This window comes from Ochlerotatus camptorhynchus, unplaced genomic scaffold (assembly GCF_037179485.1).
Source record: "Ochlerotatus camptorhynchus isolate MF236.1 unplaced genomic scaffold, CSIRO-AGI_Acam_v1.1 ptg000933l, whole genome shotgun sequence".
Classification (NCBI taxonomy): domain Eukaryota; kingdom Metazoa; phylum Arthropoda; class Insecta; order Diptera; family Culicidae; genus Ochlerotatus; species Ochlerotatus camptorhynchus.
In genome coordinates, this window is record NW_027041379.1 from 9,353 (window position 1) to 30,086 (window position 20,734).

The 20,734-nt window shown below is 41.1% G+C and overlaps 1 protein-coding gene across 1 annotated transcript; it reads left to right on the forward strand.

Moving 5' to 3' along the window:
• Positions 1–429: 429 nt before the first annotated feature.
• LOC135715484 (uncharacterized) lies at positions 430–17,875 on the forward strand. Its single transcript, XM_065238749.1, has 2 exons — positions 430–3,426; positions 17,699–17,875. The coding sequence occupies exons 1-2, from the start codon at positions 430–432 to the stop codon at positions 17,873–17,875; spliced, it is 3,174 nt and encodes a 1,057-aa protein (XP_065094821.1).
• Positions 17,876–20,734: the final 2,859 nt, after the last annotated feature.

Genomic DNA, 20,734 nt, shown 5'->3' on the forward strand with positions numbered 1-20,734 from the left:
TTTCCTCTTCGATCGTATCCATATCCATTACTCACACACTGTAAATTGAGTCGATTGATTGAGGCCCGTATTCAGTGAGCAAAATATTTCCTGGTTTCCGATTTGATGGTTTAATTTCCGAGAAGAGTACTACTGCTTGTTTCTCCAGGTGAGGCACAACAGTATATGGCCAGTCGGGGCCAAGGTTCTCTTGATATTACATCCTGAATTTCCTTTCGACTCCATTGATCCCTTACTGAAACGAGGCGTGACGTCACATGTGAGCTGCTGCGACTGGTGGCTAATTTCATCGTTTGTTTTCGCATTTGGGAACAACATTATTTTCGACCAGGTAAAATACAGAATAGTATATGCCTGGCGAAGCTAGGATCAATCGCAGCATACTACACCGCTACTGTCTTCTCTTCTCGTGTGTGACGAACAACCACTATGCAAGTCGGCAAGAAACCGCCATCCCTCAGGGCACTGAAGATGATGCTGAAGGACACACAGTCATGCTTCAACGACATCCTACAGTTCGCGGACGGCTTTAAGGAAGGTGTTTCGATTACAGAGGTGGAGGTACGCTTGCAGAAACTCGACGAACTATGGGAAAGGTTCAGCGAAATCCTAATCGGGATTAGATCTCATGAAGACTTCCCGGAAGACAGCGACGCCTACGAGAAGGAACGGAAACAGTTCAGCGACAGTTATTACCTTCCTCAAATAAGACTACAGACGTTCAATGGGGATATTGATGAGTGGCTTAGCTTCCGGGATCTTTTCACTTCCCTGATCCACTGGAAAACCGAACTACCGGAAGTTGAAAAGTTCCACTATTTGAAGGGCTGCCTTCAGGGGGAACCTAGAAGTATAATCGATTCGCTGCAGATGACCAAAGCCAATTATCAGATCGCTTGGGATACTCTGTTGAAGCGATATAACGACAGTAAGTTACTGAAGAAGCGCCAAGTACAATCGCTGTTCAAGCTGCCTAGTATCTCGAAGGAGTCGGCCACTGACTTGCATATTCTGCTGGAAAGTTTCGAAAGGATCGTTCAAACTCTCGACAAGCTTGTACAACCGGAAGAATACAAGGATCTCCTTCTGATGAACCTCCTTACAACGCGTCTGGATCCAGCAACGTGCAGAGGATGGGAGGAGTTCTCATCGACCCAGGAGAAGGACACACTGAAAGGGCTCTCGGATTTCCTGCATCGTCGTGTCCAGGTGTTGGATTCTCTACCATCTAAGGCGGTGGACAACAAGGGTGTCGGTCCACCACAAGGGTCAGCCAAACCGAAACCGATGGTGAAAACAAGCTACGGTACGATACAATCGTCTGGGGGGCGGTGCGTAGCGTGTTCAGCGAATCATCTACTGTATCAATGTGGAACTTTCCAGCGACTATCGGTATCGGAACGAGACGCATTTCTCCGCACTCATTCGCTTTGTCGTAACTGTCTAAGGTCGGGCCATCTTGCTAAGGATTGTCAATCCAAATTCTCGTGCCGCAATTGTAAGGGAAGGCATCACTCTATGGTCTGCTTTAAACGCGAAAGGGATGGTAACTCGAAAGCTTCGGATACTGCGAAGGACAGAAACTCGTCCGCTTCCAACGATGCTCAAACGTCTTCGTCATCCTCCCAGGTGGCAGCTCAGATTTCAGTGTCTAATACAGCGCATGACATCGGATCACAAATACTACTAGCTACTGTGGTTCTGATCGTCGAGGATGATGATGGTAACCTCATACCAGCTCGCGCTCTGCTGGATTCGGGCTCAGAGAGTAATTTTATTACCGAACGATTAAGTCAGCGTTTAAAGGTGGATCGAAAACGAGTCGATGTATCAGTAACCGGCATCGGTCAGACAACGACAAGGGTGAAACAGCGTATTCAGGTTACGATACGATCACGGGTCTCTGAATTTTCGCGGGAATTGGGTTTCCTCGTCCTTCCGAAAGTGACTGTAAACTTACCAACGACATCGATCCGAGCTCAAGGGTGGACGGTTCCACAAAACGTTCAGTTGGCAGATCCTTCGTTCTTTGTGTCCAAGGGTGTGGACATGGTTCTCGGCATAGAAGCCTTCTTCGATTTCTTCGTAACGGGACGGAGAATGACTCTCGGCGACCAGCTACCGGCATTGAACGAATCGGTATTCGGATGGGTGGTGAGCGGTGGGTTATCTACATCCTGTCAGCCACTACATGTCAACTGCAACATTTCAACGTCTGAGGAGTTGGAGGCTCTCGTCGCACGGTTCTGGACTTGCGAAGAGATTGAAGCAGCACACAACTATTCCCGGGAAGAGGCTCGCTGCGAGGAGATCTACGTACAAACAGTAAAGCGTGCAACGGATGGGCGATATACTGTGTCTCTGCCAAAACGGGAAGGATCAGTCACACAGTTAGGCGAGTCAAGGGACATTGCCTTTCGTCGACTACTAGGTACGGAAAGAAGGTTGGCAAGGGACGCTGACCTGAAGGAGAAATATATATCATTCATGGACAAATATCTGCAAACGGGGCACATGACGAGGGTGGAAGGAACCTCTCATGATTCGGTCAAGCGATGCTATCTCCCGCATCATCCGGTGGTGAAAGAGGCAAGCACCACCACCAAGGTCCGCGTCGTCTTCGACGCTTCATGCAAGACATCGTCGGGTGTCTCCCTCAATGACGTGTTACTAACGGGGCCAGTAATACAGGACGATATACGAGCAATTATCCTACGCTGCAGAACCAAGCAGATAATGCTCGTAGCGGATGTCGAGAGAATGTTCGAGCAAGTCAACATCACTCCAGAAGACGCTCCCTTGCAGTCTATACTCTTTCGTTCTTCACCTGCGGAAGAAGTGGCTACATTCGAGCTCAACACGGTCACCTACGGGACAAAATCGGCACCGTTTCTGGCCACACGTACGCTAAAGCAATTGGCGATGGATGAAGAAGGACGATTCCCGTTGGCGGCCAAGGCAACAACAGAGGATACGTACATGGACGACGTGATAACAGGATCAAATAATGTCAAGGAAGCGGTAGAACTCAGGAAGCAGTTGGACGAAATGATGAGCAGTGGTGGATTCCGGCTAAGAAAGTGGGCGTCAAATCGCCCGGCCGTTCTGGAAGGTGTTGCGGAAGAAAATTTGGCAATTCCCGATACAAATGGAATTAATCTGGATCCGAACCCCTCGGTGAAAACGCTGGGTCTGACATGGATGCTTCAGGCAGACGCTTTCCGGTTCCAATTCAACATTCCAGTATTGGACTCAACGTTAAGACTCTCTAAACGCCGTGTTCTGTCGATAATAGCAACTCTTTTTGATCCATTGGGGCTGGTCGGAGCTGTTATCACAACCGCTAAACTGTTTATGCAGCTCCTGTGGACGTTGCAAAATAAGGATGGGAGCAAGCTGGATTGGGATGATCCACTGCCAACGACGGTGGGTGAGAATTGGTGCAAATTTCACCTACAATTACCTCTGCTCAACGAAGTTAGGGTCAAACGCTGTGTCATTCTTCCCGATGCAGTTACAGTGGAAATTCATTGCTTTTCTGACGCCTCAGAGAAAGCATATGGTGGGTGCCTGTACATAAGGAGTCAGGACTCAGAGGGGAAGGTCGCTATACACCTGTTGACGTCCAAATCCAGAGTTGCACCTCTAAAGTGCCAGACAATCCCGAGGTTGGAGCTTTGCGGGGCACTACTCGTGACTCAACTGTACGAGAAGGTAAAACGTTCCATCAAATTATCGGCACCAGCCTTCTTTTGGACGGATTCGACCTGCGTGCTGCGTTGGATCCAGGCCACACCAACAACTTGGAGTAATTTCATTGCCAACAGGGTGGCAAAAATCCAGATTATAACGGAACAAGGAGAATGGCGGCACGTCCCAGGAGTACACAACCCGGCGGACCAGATCTCCCGAGGAATCCTACCTCAAGATGTTCTCTGCAACAATATTTGGTGGCATGGCCCTAGTTGGTTGGCGCAGGATCGCGATCAATGGCCCGAAGCTCCTACCAACTGGAATTGTGAAAAAGGAAACGAGGAAATGCGTCGCACGGCAGTTGCAGTCATAGCCTCTCCAGAGGTAGAGTTCATCGAGTGGTACATCGAGAAATTTTCGTCTTATTCGGATTTGATTCGCCGAACTGCAATCTTGCTACGTTTCATGAAGCTATTACGCACGCCAAGGGAGGAACGTACGTCAGGATTTCTTACTACCGCCGAGCTACGCTGTTCAGAACAGGTACTAGTTCGTCTTGTTCAACGGAAGGCATTTTCGAAGGAATGGAAGGCGCTAGCAAGGGGAGAATACGTGTCAGGACAATCCCCGTTACGATGGTTTCATCCCATGATTTCGAAGGACAATCTCCTTCGAGTTGGTGGACGATTAGAGCACTCACAGGAATCGTACGAAACTAAACACCCCATGGTACTCCCAGCTCATCATCATTTCACACGACTCGTTCTACGGCACTATCACGAACGGCTGCTTCATGCAGGACCACAGCTGCTTCTGAGTGTCGTGAGGCTTCGATTCTGGCCACTTCGTGGAAGAGACATGACAAGGCAGACGGTACATAAATGCCAGAGATGTTTTCGAGCGAGACCCACAGCAATACACCAGTTCATGGGAGAACTACCAGCGGTTCGGGTAACAGCATCTCGTCCATTCGTGAAAACAGGCGTGGACTATTTTGGACCTGTTTATTTGCGACCAGTTCCACGACGGGCAGCGGTAAAGGCCTACGTCGCCATATTCGTGTGTATGTGCACGAAGGCCGTGCATATGGAATTGGTTTCCGACCTCTCTACGGACAGGTTTTTGCAAGCGCTTCGGAGATTTATCGCACGGCGGGGACGGTGCACCGCCCTATATTCCGACAATGGCACCAATTTTGTCGGAGCTCGCAATAAGCTCCAAGAGATTCTTCGGCTACTAAAGGACAAGGACCATCACGAACAGGTGTCACATTTCTGCGCAGAGGAAGGGATGCATTGGCATTTTAGTCCTCCAAGTGCGCCACATTTCGGCGGCCTTTGGGAGGCGGCTGTCCGCTCCGCCAAGCACCACCAAGAGTTTTAGGAGATAATCCAACCACCCCGGAGGATATGAATACCTTACTCGTTCAGGTCGAAGGGTGCTTGAATTCAAGACCAATCACAACCTGCTCCGATGATCCCAGTGATTTAGAGCCATTAACTCCGGCGCACTTTCTGGTAGGAGCTTCCTTGCAGTCTATCCCCGAGCCTGACCTCCAGAACTGCAAGACTTCTGGGCCAGGTGGAGGAAGGAGTATCTGTCGCAACTGCAAGGACGCGTGAAACGCTGGCACCCGCCAGTAGAAATCGCGACTGGCAAACTTGTGATCATCAAGGATGACAATCAACCCCCTTTACGTTGGAAAATGGGCAGAATCCAAGAAATCCACCCTGGAGTGGACGGCATTGTGCGTGTGGTAACTTTGAAGACAACAGGAGGTGTCCTGACAAGACCGGTGGAGAAAATATGCATCTTGCCATCTTCAGCAGACATCGAAGAACATCAACCAACTGCCTAAAGGATCAATTACCCGTGTACCCTATCCCGTCCTGTCCCTGTCCAAGAGGAAACCTTTAATCTTTCTTTTCAGAAATGCAGTTATTTCTGGGTGGGTGAGGATGTTGGAAATCACCTTGAACCCCTCGCACTACATCCCTGGAATGGTCATCGTCTCTACGTACAGTCCACTATTCTTTGTGTCGTTGGCTACAACTGCACTATATCCAGGACAGATAGGCAGGAGCTCGTTGTTTATGGTGTGGTCATCTCAGCAACATCTACCAAACACACATAGGCTATGTGGTGGTGAGTTACGATCGGCCTGCGGGAGAGGATAATCGTCCGTTATCTCTTATCGAGATCGTGGCCGAGAGATCGATCTGTTCATCGGAGCGGGATCGAACTTACGAACCCCAAATACATCGAACGGCAGCTCAACCTGATCGTCGCTGGGAGATGAAGCTAGTGGCTATCAATTCGCCGGTGAAAACGGTTCGATCGGGGAACCATATATAGTTTTACACTTATGATTAGGATTAAGTAGTAATAAATAGATGTTAAAGTAATCGTAAATAAATGTGTTTCGCGTAATGTGTTTCAAGTAATGTGTACCTTAACTGTACGACGCGTGTGAAGAAAGGCCTGATCATTAAGCCCGTCATCCCTATGGAGCCATAAAGGTTGGTGAAACCTAAACTTCATGTCGGCAGAGCTATCGGATCCGACAGGTTAGTTCATTGCCGTTATAAAACCATCATAAATCGGAGTGGATGCCAAATGGTTACTAAATTGATACTTGGGATCTTAACCAGATTAGCAAACAAATTCGAACTGGTTACAAGTACAGATAAAAATTCCCTCAACAATTCTCAGTTGATTCACAGCGATATAAATGTGAAAAAGCAAAGGCGTTCACCTCTTGTTCACCTCAAATATTCACAAGCATTACCAGCGATCAAGAGTTCATGATTAATCGAAGCATTCTAATACACTAGATGCTATCATAATTTTCAGCAATGTCAGGAATGCTCATGAACAATAGATCACGTACGATTGAGGTCACGGGTAACAAAAGGCAATGTGAGAGCAGCGCATAATTAAGCAGTTTCAGTGCATAAATGTTTGTTTTGGTAATCATTCGCATTTTTGCAGAAAATTCGAGTATTTTGGATTTTTTTTAAATAGCGTCTGTGACATTTTTTAAAATATTTTATAGCACATGAACGTTACTTCTGATCAAAATAGTATCTGAGACAATGTTGTTTACCGAAATTCTGAATTTTTAGGACAAATAAAGACGATATTATATTTTTTGTAATTCTAATCTTAATGGTCCTTTTCTATTTTTTTTATAAATACAAAAAAAAACTTATGAAAAATTTAAAATTTCCGAGTATACAAAACTATGGACCCTTTAAAATAGACAAAAATCATAAAACGAAAACTTTTGATCACATTTTTGAACTTTCACTAAAAATTTAAAAAAAAATAACCGCGTGTATTTTTCCCAAAAATAAACTTTTCTCTACTATTTTGCCTCAGATGTCATCGCGATCAGAAATTACATTTACGTGATAGAATATATTAAGAAATGTTAAGGTACAAGATCCAAATACAAATCCGTGTTTTTTTCGATTCGTCATTTGGTGTGGAACTGCTCCATTGCAGCAGCAATTCGAGAACAAATGATTGCGATTTGAGTAAAAAGCATGATGCCTCCCGTCATACAGTGCAGCGAATTCACTAGCGAAGGCTTACAGGCATACCGCACCAGTAGGCAACTAAATCGATCACTCGAGCAGAATACCGTAGCTTGAACCCGTGCTCAAAAGCTGTATGACAGCTTGCTGACCAATTCCAGTGGGTGCATACTTATTAGAGAGAAATGTTAGTCCTGGAAGCTGTCCGAAGCCAGCCTTAACATGAGTTTCATCATCCATAAGTATTAGTAAAATTTGAAATTTTCGCTCCTAGTGATCAAACGGCTTCTTATCGGGTCCTGATTAGCCTCCGAAAGTTCACACTCATTTGATAATAAACTGACTTGGCACAAATAATTTGAAGTTTAATTACTATGGGAAAACCAAACTTTTTGTTCATTGTCTTCTAGCCTTTTTTCCATATTGTACTGTTAACAAGTTCTATTGCTATTCTTATGGGAATTTGTATTAGCTACAACTTTGCGGAAAATTGTTTTTCAGCCAATCTTCAAATTAAATAGTTTTCTAATTGTTTAAGAGATTGATAATCTTATGGCAAGTTTAAGCAACTGTATTGTGGGCAACACTGTATTCTGCAGTGTGAAATAGCATATGTGTGAGCATAATCATGAGACATAGCATAGCAATAGTGTGAGCATAATCATGAGACATCAGTAGCTTCAATAATTAATAATTTTTGTTCCTTACATTTGATCGAAAAGTGGTCTTCAACAAACTTATAGCTGAAAAAAATTTCAAAAATCGCAGTTATCATTTTCTAAAGTAGAGTGAACTGGTGAGTTGAATATTGTACCGAAAAATAACTTATTTGGTCCGGTCTCGGTGTAAGAAAAAGGTTTGCTTTATTTCTCGCTTCAATATAATGAAGTGATATCGGAGTAGATGCTTTTCGTTTGGCTATTTATTTGCGACTGAGACTGATCTGGCTCTTGTATAACCTTTATATGAGATACTCATGATCGAATACAATTAAAAACCCTACCTACGGTTACTCGTGTGATCATTTGGTGATAAGGAAATCTAGAGAGAGATGAGTATTGCTAAGGGCTCTAGTACTACAATAGAGTATTTCATTGGAATATAATTAAATTCTCAACAAATATATATGCACCGGAATTATAGTTTCCCTATAGTAATTTCCATATAAACTTCAAATGGTTTGGGAGGGTAATCAGGACCAAATTTGGAACCGTTTGAGCACTGTGGAGCGAAAATTTCAAATTTTTCATCAGTCTAATAATTACACTAGTTTACAGCATTTTTGAACTCGGTAAGGTGATGATAATTTCCAATGCAAAATCCTACGCTGATTGCAATGCCGTGGTCAGAAAAAAATAAAGTAGAGCCATTTTTGAGATATACAAAAATTTTGATTTTTTTATTTTGGACGAAAGTATGATTACTAAAATGTCAATATCTTTGGAACTGGTGCATTAATTTTAAATCTTTTTTTAATGAAAATGAAGCTAAATAAATTTTCTATCGTTCACTAGAATATTATGTCTTATCTAAAAATTAAATTTTGAAGTTATTCAAAAATTAACAGCATTTTTTTTATTTTTCCTGCGAATTTTCCATAAAAATCTTATTTTAATCAACATTTTTAATGGGATAAAAAGATTCAAAAAATCATTTCAAAATTTATTCTTAAAGTCCATTCAAAACCGGAGAAAATTAGCCTTTAATGGATGAAATCGGTTGGAAATTGTCGAAGTTATGAGCATTTTTGTAAAACACATAAAAATGTTGCTGAAATACAACAGCTTTAGAGTTCCTTTTCTAGGTGTCGTTGTAAGCATCCAAATCGCATGTAAAGTTTTCATGCGAGATTCTTTTCTCTACATATCAATTTGATTAAGGTATATCAGGATTTAAAACCGAGTTGATACAAAAGAAATTTATTTAGGTTTTATTAAAAATGATTGAGAATCGAATGACTTTGTCTTCGATGTTTTAAACTTGTTTCTCGAATCAGAAACCAACAATAGTCACCCATCATTGCTTCATCCCAAAACCCTTGGTAACGACGTTCCATCATCTTCATTTGTTGGTGAAAACGTTCGCCATGCTCATCACTCTCCACCATCACCAAGATTTTCCGGGAAAAAATCCATGTGAGAATGTAGGAAATGTATTTTCAAAGACATATTCACACCTGTGTTCAGTGAAATAAAAGGATTTGAAATTAATTATATGTAACAAACACAATATTTTTGATTTATACCTATTTTCTCATAATTTTTGAGCAATTCATCGACGGCTTCCTCATAATCTACATTGTGTTAACAGTTTTGGGTTTCTTTCCAATTCCACCTCGAAGTCTTCCTCGCATTCCTCCTTGAATTCCTCCTCACTTTTTGTAACGGTCGATTCAACGGAGGGCGCTCGTTTCCGCTTTGGATAAATAGGATACGGGACCGAACTTGAAAGTGGAACAGGTTTTGCCACTTGTGGATACTCAACTGTTTTGTGACGTCCTTGTTGCTTAACTTTTGTCAAGCAGAAATAACAATCCGTTGCATGACAAAACGGTCAACGCCATATGGTGGGCATGTCAAAGGACAAATAGCGACTGACAGATAACAAATAAGTGAGTTAGTAAGTAAGACATTAACACTTATCAAAAATAGATGAAGTAAGATAATGTCGATCAGGAAAGAACAAAGCACTACCATGCTGTACATAAATTGTTTATATGAAAGTTATTCAAAAAAATCAATTTACCTTGCGCCTGACATCACCCTAGCCAAGCACGTTTTGCACGAACTACATAATACTTTTGGAATCCACGATTCGTCAAAGTCTCCAGGATCAATTTTAAAATAAAGCCTGTATGCAGTTTGCAACGAAGCAGTGAAATTGACCGATTTTGTAAATATATAGTTGCCACACGCGTAACAAAACTTTTGAGGATCATTTTTACACTTGAATTCACGTTTTGTCGTATACATCGTTAAGCAATGTTAAAGAAAGAAAGCTGTCAAATTGAGTTGGTTGCGTTAGGTTCTCGCCGAGCGGTCTCACAAACACTAGCGTAAATTATATTGTTGAAAATATCCCATTTAATTTTGTGTGACAGCTGGTAGTGTTAGTGAAATGCATCGTATGCGTACACGTCCGCAGAAGGGCTTACTGGAAGTGGTGCATGAACCTAGGAGCGGGACAACGGCCAATCTTGGAACATTCAATTTCCACGATTTTACAAAAAATTTCATAACTTCGAAAATTTCCAACCGATTTCATCCATTAAAGGCTCATTTTCTCCTGTTTTTAATGGACTTTAAGAATAAATTTTGAAATGATTTTTTGAATCTTTTTATCCCATTAAAAATTTTGATTAAAACAAGATTTTTATGGAAAATTCGCAGGAAAAATAAAAAAAAATGCTGTAGATTTTTAAATGACTTCAAAATTAAATTTTTAATTAAGTCATAATATTCTAGTGAACGATCGTAAATTTATTTAGCTTCACTTTTATAAAAACAGATTTAAAATTGGTGCACCAGTTCCAAAGATATTGACATTTTAGTAATCGTACTTTTGTCCAAAATTCAAAAAATCTAAATTTTTGTATATCTCAAAAATGGCTCTACTTTAATTTTTTCTGACCACGGCATTGAATTCAGCGTAGGATTTTGCATTAGAAACGTTGGTCAACCACTAAAGTTCACACTTTTTATGTTGTTTTGTAAACTAGTGTTATGGATGATGAAACTTATGTAAAGGCTGGCTTCGGACAGCTTCCAGGACTAACATTTTACGAGGCAAAGGCTCGATGATAAATTCGCATGGAAATATATGTTCTGGCAGGGAATTTTCAGCTGCGGCCAAAAGACAAAGGTTTCCGTCAATGAGAAAATGATGAACTAGGAGGTTTACAAAACCGACTGTCTCCTGAAGCGAATCCTGCCCTTCATCCAGTCACATCATGGTCCGGTGACACTACAGTCGGGAAATACAACAATTTTACAATGACAACGGAGTCCAGTTTGTTCCGAAAACCATAAATCCGCCCAATTTTCCCTAGTTCAGGCCCATTGAAATTTACTGGGTAATTATGAAGAAGAAACCTTAAGTACAGTGATCAAAACGGCAGCTCAAATGAAAAATTGGTGGGATAAAATCGCTAAAACAGTGGACGAGACCATTGTGCGCCGCTTGATGGGTCGTATTAAGGGAAAAGTTCGAGAATTGTAACCGTCCGGTCGAATTCGCTTGAAGAGAAGGTTTCTAAAATGCAGTAGCTTATCCGCCTCTCTCGAGATCAAGAGACTACTGGTCGTGTTGAATTGCCCGACTATGCTCTAAAGAGCAAATATTGAGTCCTCAGGGGATTCTTCGATCGGTTGATACTTACGTCGACAGAGCTTCCTAAACTTTAACAAAAAATCACGTTTCCAGTCGGTCATACGACGCTAAAGGTGTGAACGTACTAGGAGAACGAAAAGCGAGGTGAACGTAAACGAAAGTAAGCTGAAGTGAACGGAAAGCTTTTACCTAGGGAATGGTTCGTAGCATAAATCAGAACAGAAGGTAATTTCATGTGAATGAACTTTAATTCAATTTAATTCATCTTTTCTAATTCGGGTTGAACTTTGTGTGTGTGGCGTGTAATTGCCATATTGATGACGTACCTGCGCAGGGTTTATGTTGGCGTTGACTTCTCGGCAGGTACGGCAACGGTCGAGGGGTCCATCGAACCATAGCGATGTTTTGCTGATAATCCGGTGTAGGGTGGGTATTCTCCAACCTCGGAGGGATCATATGCATCCAAGGAGGGCCAAACTAAAGGTGCGGAGGTGGCGAAATCTTGTGATTTTGAGGTCCAGAGAAACCCAGAAATCCCGCAAGAAGGCCAACGTGCTCCGCCGAGTGACCCTCGCGAACTACCACTACTCGATGATATAAAAATGTGTAGTCTACGGCATAATGTTCCTGATATTGTTCTAGAAATTTCGTTCAAACATAGTTTTGGTGTATATTTCATAGATTGAGAGATAAAAAATCAGATAAGGGGCCGTTATAGCTAAGATTCACAAGACAACAGAGCCAATAAAAGTTTCAATTAGATTGACAGAACATAGTTGCACTGTTTTTTTAATGACGACCGATGACTGTTTCATTGATATATTGATATAATAATCCATTGAATCATGATGCTTTCTGCAGCAAAGTTGTTCCATATAGTTTTAGCAACGTTGTTGAAATTCTGAGCTTAGTCAAGTTTACTGAACCAGTTATATGCACGAATTAGCGAAGAAATATTATTTCTCCATGCATATCAACCAATATCCTCACATAAACTTTAAATAAATAGCGCCAGCTCGTGTTACATCCAATGAGCTGAAATTTCCAGAGAGTGATTTTCTAACCTAATGGCACAAATCTAGGGGCTGGCCCGTTGAAAAAAAAGTAGAAGGGTCTGTGCCTAGGGGCACAAACGGAAACTTGACGTAGGACCGCTAGTGGACGGACAAATGTGAACATTTAGTTCTTTTAATTGATCAATCATCAATTATCTTAACTCTTTCCGTTTTTTATTTGTAAGCGTATCAAATTTGTAGTATTTATTTCAAAGAGAAAGTTGATGAAGAGAATCCAAGGGACTGTCAGCTTGAGTATTTTTGATTCATCCACCCGATTTTAAAAGGTGTATTTTGATTTTTTTGTTATTTATGAATTTTTAAGTTTTGTGCATTTTGGTATTAAAGTGCATTCAATTCACCCTTCACAGGATTTCCTTCCGAATTATATAAATGTTAATATGTAAAAAAGGAGGGACTTCGAGAGATTGAACTCGTGAGAGCTAATTTTCTCGCAAATTTGATTGTATTGGCTTTCTGGGGACTGAATATGCACCCAAAGCAAATTATTCCCACTTCTCTCAAATTCTATATGGATTTTTAACACTTCCTACCAGCGTTTTCTGTAAAATGGTCGGACGATGATTAATCTCACCAATACATTCGGGCCTAAAATTCCACACCTTCTATAGAGACCAGGTTGAGCCTTGATAGCTAGCTGCTTGCGGGAGCTGATGACCTTGACAAATGTCTAAATAATACTCTTAACAAATTTATGGTGGTCCTGAAAAGGACCGTTTTGTAGTGATGGTTGAGTAATGCTGAGCTGAGCACGACGAGCTACTGATTCCGATCCTAGCCTAGCGGTGGGACTTCTTTCTCCTTCTCTATGGTTGCTCGCTGCTTGCAGGCAGCCTTACGTTTTTCGTTGTTGTTGTTGAAAGCACTCCTGCTGCTGCTGGACTGGACACCACCACTTACGGTGATTGAATGAGCACCGCAGTGGGAGCGCATCGAATTCGATTTTTGAGTCTGTGTTAGGGAATGCGCTGTTTTCAGACATTCGGTGATAATTTTGATCACCATTGCAACAGTTGGACAGTTGGTATTTTTCAATAGTGACCTATTGAAAAATAAATAAGTGTTCATCTTAGCAGATTGGTAGATAAATTTCCAAGCGTTTGGCTTGTTTAGAATTAAAATCTATCTGTTATTGGTCGAAACCTGACCTCTTTTCGTAATGCTGTGCATTTTGGTTTTTTGGAATTAATCATTTTGTTCGACCATTTTCCACAGAGATGGCACTGTTCCGCTGGTAGGATGTGATAAAAATCCCCATATAGAAATTGAGAGAAGTGGGAATAATTCGATTTCGCTGCATATTCAGGTCAAAAAAAGTGAACAACATCTTAAAAAAAATAATCAGGGACTTTGTAGTTCAGTTTTTTCCCGGAAATTATAGCTAAACAAGCTACAATTAAAAAAAAAAATGATTTTTCCCCATACAGTTTTACCTCACTTACTACCAGCTCCCAGAGAGCCAAAAAAAAATCAAATTTGAGAGAGAAAATTTGCTCTCAAGACCTCAATCTCTCAACATGCCATGTATTTTGTTGACACTCGATTTGTGATTTCCCTTTCACAGATTACAAAATAGAGTACCTAACACTACAAAACATGTCTGGTACTGGTATATGCATTTGTTTTAACATTTGAAGTCCCTTCTTCTTACATATTCTGCGCAAAAGATACTTTACGCCCCGCCCCATACATAACATTTGGCGGGAAATGCTGTGAGGGGTGAGCTATTTTGTGTGCAGAATGTGTAAAAAAGGAGGGACTTCGAATAATAATCTAAATATATATATAGAGGTACCAGACTTTTTTTGCACTGCAGTGTCCTCTGTGAACAATTATAAGAAAACAGATTGTGTCTAGTTTCCGATAGATGTCACCGCAAACAACAGCAGTGACATCTGATGGAACATGAATGCAGAAGCTTGACAAAATGATCAATTGCGTGGATTCTATAGATCCTGTGGAGATCTATCTAGCCCTGATGTATGTGTTGGTAGAGGGAAAAATGTAAACTTTGCGGGAGATGATGTCTTAATACTCGAAAGCAATTTTGTGAAATATTAAGTAAAACAAATCCTAGCTAGTTCTGCATGATGATTTTGTTTGATTTTATTTATTTTTAAAGTCGCCGGGAAATACCAGCTGGCGATTTGTTTTTTAGGATCACTTCTTACTTGAAAACAGGCAAAAACTCACACACAGGCTGCTTTTTCATGGTATACAGTGTGATAATTCAATAATCAATAAATCATCTCATCATTTAGTGGCAGACCATTCATAAATTTTGATAACATACAAAAACATCTATAATCAACATTAAATTTCATATGTAAGCACCGACTGAAACAATCTTTTCACTGCACTACAAGGGTGATTGATTAAACGAAAGAAAAGAATCGTGCGGAATAAAAGCCGAGGAAAAACGAATTGCACCAATATATTCAGGCCTACAATTTCACACTTTCTGACCTTGACCAATGTCCAAATAATACTTTTTAACAAATTTTTGGTGGCTCTGTAAAGGACCGTTTTGTAGTGATGATTGAGTAATTCTGAGCTGGGTCTTCAACACGGACGAGGCTGTCGTTTGGAGCAAGGGTGATACGCTTGGCATAGATTACCGACCCGCAGCGACTCACGAAGAGCTACTGATTCCGATCCATAGCATAGCAGTGCAGCTTCTTCCTCCTTTGATGGTTGCTTATGTGGGATCTGCAGCTCGCTGCTTGCAGGCAGTCTTTCTTTGTTACTGGAGAACAATTTGCAACGCCACACGCCGAAAGCACTGCTACTGCTGCTACTAATTTCGACGACCGAACACCACCACACAGTGGTGTGGTCGTTGGAAGCGTGTGGTTCTGAGTATGGCGATGAGTGTGCAAAATATTACGCAATTCCATCCTCCCTATTCGCACGCGCCCGAGGATCGGAGGCGAATGCCACTTAAACTTGTTTCGTCTACTTACTACTCTCTGACGACTGTGCTGGGGAAGCAACATATGCATGTAGGTAATTGATGGATTTGTTAGTTAATTCAACGCTTTTGGACAATGCTGGACATTTACCAGTTTTTCAACAGTTTATTGTAGAAAATCAACATTTGGAAGCATTGTTATCGATCTTCTTCTTCTTCTTCGCATTTCAAGCTTATTGCATTTCGCATATTAGCTTATTGCGTGCTCTCAACTCAGTGTTCTAGATGCACTTCCACAGTTATTAATTGAGAGCTTTCGATGCCTGTACCATTTTTGCATTGGTATAATTGTGTGGCAAGTCCAATCATACTTCTATGCCCAGGGAAGTCGAGAAATTTTCCAACCCGAAAAATTACTAGACCGGACCGGGAATTGAAACCAGCCACCTCCAGCATGGTATTGCTTTGTAGCTGCGCCTTTACCGACTGAGCTTAGGGAGGCCCCAGCATTGTTATCGATGTGTAGCCATATTTCTGATCGATTGGTGATAAAATTATTGAAATTGGACCAGGGGCAGCTGAGTTATTAACGTTCAAAATCTTTCTTAATTTGTTACATGTTCCATTTTCGGCTTTGATTTCTATATGGGGGTACAATATAGAAATCAAAGACGTAGTCCTACGTCAAAAAATGATAAAAAAATTCCCCCATATAAATGAGGGCCAGTCTAACGTACATGCAAACCAAACTCTAGCTCTATCTAGATTTATACAATTTTATGTTTGCCTCAAGGTTATAGGGAATGGGGGTCTGAACCCTACACGCCACTGTATAGGATCACCATAAAATTTACGTAGATTTTGAATAGATAGGGGAAATGGTTGCATTGTCACTAATTTGGGCCCATACATAAATTCAGTAATCGACTAAATTTTCAATAGCGACCAAAAACATCCATTTGTACCGTCCTAATTTAGCGTTCATCTAGATAAAATTGAAAATAGCAGATTTTTAGCGATGGACCCAATCTTAGATCCATATGCCAAAATTAGAGCCATTTCCCCTAGTTTAACCATAATATATATCTTTCAAAAGTACTCGGGTTGGTGAACTAGGTGTTTGGATTTCAATTTCTTACAGTACTCATCTTTTCCATGCATAACAGTGACTACTAGTTTTTACCCTGCTTCCCCTATGCAGCAATTCCAACTAAACTTAATTCCGACAGAGGTTCCATTGCCCTGTTCGCATGGTTAAGTCGTAATCACATTAAAATAACACATTTAAGCTATTAAAAATGCTATTTGATTTTCAATGGACAATTCATCTCACTAATGCTGAAAAACCCCCTCCGCTAAACAATGCTTCGTTTAAACTTGTGTACTTTGCGTATTTTGGTTCACCGTCTATTTTCCCCTTCTCTGAGGCAGCGGTGGTTTCCGGAACGCTTACGCTCACTATATAAACTACGGTTTTCCGCACAGCTTGGGTTAAATATTTGAGTGTTTATCTGTGTCACCAAGATCAGTACGAACGACAAGGATACAAACCTGGTCGTAGCAGCACTATTGGAGTAGCAGTAGCAGTAATAAAGGTCGCTTTATCGCACACACACAACAGGTGCACCACTGCTGGAAGTGGTTTAATTTTGTCTGTTTTTCTCCTGCCTGTATTTAGAAAGGAAGCATCTCTTTTGCCCACATCGCTGCAGTTTTCGGGAAACATGAACTCCGGAAGTAAAGTTTCGTTGGTGCTGCTACTCCTGGCAGTCTCATTCGTACTGACCACAGTGGGTCATCTACAAAACTGCACTGCCGTTAACAGCACTTTTGTAGGTTCTCCGCACGGTCATGAGGTCAACTCAAAACTGAGTGGTTTTTCACTCAAAATCGCAAAAACGTAGGTTTCTCATAGACTGCGTAACATTGTTTACGCTATTGGAAAACGAAACGAAAATCGACGTAAATTTTACTCCGTCTAGGAGTATACTAATAGACTGAGTGAAACCTTACATTTGAAAAGTTGTTCCTGGCTAATCGTTTTTGTGAATTTGCGTGAACGAAACTCAAGTTTGACTTGGTTTAATCGACCGTGCGAATGGTTGTCTGATTTCATGCATTTTACTATTAATGTCATATCATTCAACCAGGTCATTTGTGCAGCGGACAATGGAACATTTGGAGGTAGAGGTCGTTACAAGGGACGTGGTCGTGGGATGATTTCAGGACTGCTCAAATTGGCGGAAGCTGAAAATCGCCCCACCAATGACATGTCACCTCAGCTGACGGATGACACTAACATGAACAATCCGGAACCGCATCTGTAGGGATGGATGGGGGCTCCAATTGTAAGCATTTTATTTTATCGGGAAGTAGTTAAAGTGATGGAGGGTGCTGAAATAACGTTTGACAATAAACGGAAATCGCTGAAAAATATTTAAAAAGCATAAAAAAATCTTCTAGTCAGTGTCATTGAAGATTCCTACTTTCCCTAGATCCACTGAAGGGGAACTAATTTTCAACTTTCCCCAATCATCCAACGAGCTTCATTCATTTTGTAATCAATGCTTATTCTTGCCTATTATGGTTCTTAATTGCCATTGAATCGTTGGCTAATGTTTCTCCTAGCAGTGAAAATTCCCTCCCAAAATGAATCCATCTGTATAGCAAATGCACTGCACAAGGAGCGGGGTGTGGTATTTGAAAAAAATGAAGAGTAAACGCTCTGGCATTGTATTCTAAAGCACAACATCGCTTTTCATGGTCCTCGTCGTTGTTTTTCCGGATTCATGTACATCATGGCTGTATTGTGCTTTTCGTAGCAGCACTGGCTCTTGGGATAGGGTAGTCGGTTGGAACTTGATGTTTTTCAATAACAGAGCAACATCATCAAAATAACAATGTACAATGAAGTCCGGTTAGGCGCCTTGTAAGTGGGATGGGGGATCCTTTTTATTGTGCAAACTTGATTGTGGCACTCTTGCTGTAGGGTTAACTACCCCATTCTCGGCCTATTAAGCACAACCCGCACTTAGTCTTTTTTAATCTAGTTTAGCACCAAACTTAATGTTATTATTACAGATGGCTTCCAAATTTATTGACCTTTCCATATGTACCGTTAGTTCTGATAAAGGGTCGCGAAATATTTGTTTATTGATGAAAATGCTAAACTGCTTCTGGCGGCTCAACTTAGCCTACAGGTTTCCTTGGGCCTATTAGCCATTGAAACGCCATTGGGATTCTCTTTGACCTATCGAACGGAAAGAAAAGTGAATTCGCGTGCGCCTTTTGTACACTTAAAGTGCGCCTTTCGTTTTCGAGACCATATTTTCCGTTCTTTAACACTTCGTCTTGCAACTTTTGAATAGAAGCATCATACTAAATGTTTGTTTGACAGGTTCACGCCGAAATCAAAGATATATTTGATGTTTTGTGCTAGATAGGCCCAAAACAGGCGATTAGGCCGAAGTAGTGCTCCTTTCTATTCCTTTATCTTACAGGACCGTCTAGAGTAGTGCAAGCAAGCACTTCACACGGGGTGCATTGTGCCTGTCGTTCATCGAAGAGCTCAATGCATCGATGGAATGCAATTGTGTTCGCAGAGCATTTCCACGCCAAATAGCAAATCGTTTGGACATGACTCTCTCCGATTTGAAAGAAACTTTGCACATACAGTCAAATTTTGTCAGTCGTTGGGCTGAGCGTACCCCATTAAGCATAAATACGTTAGGCATACGGACGTTAGGCATAATGGACGTTAGGCATAAAATATTTTGCTGATGTGCAACTCTAGAAACCTGTTTCGAGCATAGTAAACAATGGTTAAGTTAGGCTAAGCGTTGAATAAAAAAAAAATGATACAAGTTGAAGAAACAAAGTTTATTTAATAAGCACAGTTTGGAATCCAATATTTATCATATCATTAGTGACGTAGCTACATATTTACTTAGATCCAAGATTAGTAGCGATAGCGGTTAAGTAATCTGGCAATGAAAACTCAGCATAGTTTTGAACTATATCTTGAATTTAATTGCATCTAGAATTTAAAAAATCACACATTTGCTGTAATATATTCTTACACACATATTGCAATTGTCAAAGAAGAAAAGGTTTTCCTCAAAGAAAAGCTGTTGAATGCTGTGATTTTTCATTCAATAACAAAAAACAGCTAAGGTTGAATAAAATATGATGCCAAAGAACAGGTAATGAAATGAAGAATGGTGAATTCTGTGGTTTTTTTTTATTAAATAACAAAAAAAAAAACATAACTGCTGCTTCCAGGATTTCCTGGCATACTTTTCGATACCACGATTCTGTTTTTGTTGTCATCAGAATGAAAACTAGCGAAACCGTCTGCTGATGTGAGGGAGCGATACTTCCATGAACAGTGACGAGTTGCCGAAACAAACAAGGAACTGTGGCAAACGTACTATCTGTAACCCAATACTTTTCCTGTCCAAGACGTCGCAAGTTTTCATGAGTTCCAAAAATTAAGGCTCTTACGTTATTGTCACTGAAGTCAGCAATCCATAGACGGTCCCAATCATCATCTTTCTTGAATTCATCGGGTAGATTATGCCTAACGTTCCTTATGGCCAACGTCCATTATGCCTATCGTACATTATGCCTAACGTCCGTATGCCTAACGACCGAATGCCTAACGTCGTGTACCCTTTCCACGCCAAATAGCAAATCGATTGGAAATGACTCTCTCCGATTTGAAGGAAACTTTGCACATTGAGTCAAATTTCGCTCGTTGGGCTATGTTTAAGTGGGCAACGTTTTAGTTGAGCTCCCGTTAGTTGAGTTATAGCCCACCTAAATCGAAGTCAAACGTCATTTCTGGCACAGCAGTTTCCTTTTCGAGGGGCTCATGTATGTATAATTTGGATAGTTGCTAAAGAATAGTGATGATGATAAACAATAGCTGTATCCCTCAACAAATTTTCAGCTTGACAGCTCAGCCCAACTAACGAAAGCCTCTCACTAAGTGAGCTACAGGTTTAGCAAAACGAGCGAAAGTTGACGGTATCTAGAGCTGAAAATAGTGCGTAACAGCTTTTGTAAACAATTACCTTCTCTCGATGATTTTTAGAAAGTCTACAGTGTTACCTGGCCTATAACGAATATACGTTGTATACGAGTACCCCAAAGACAACGTATAGTTCGTCTAATTTTACATTGCA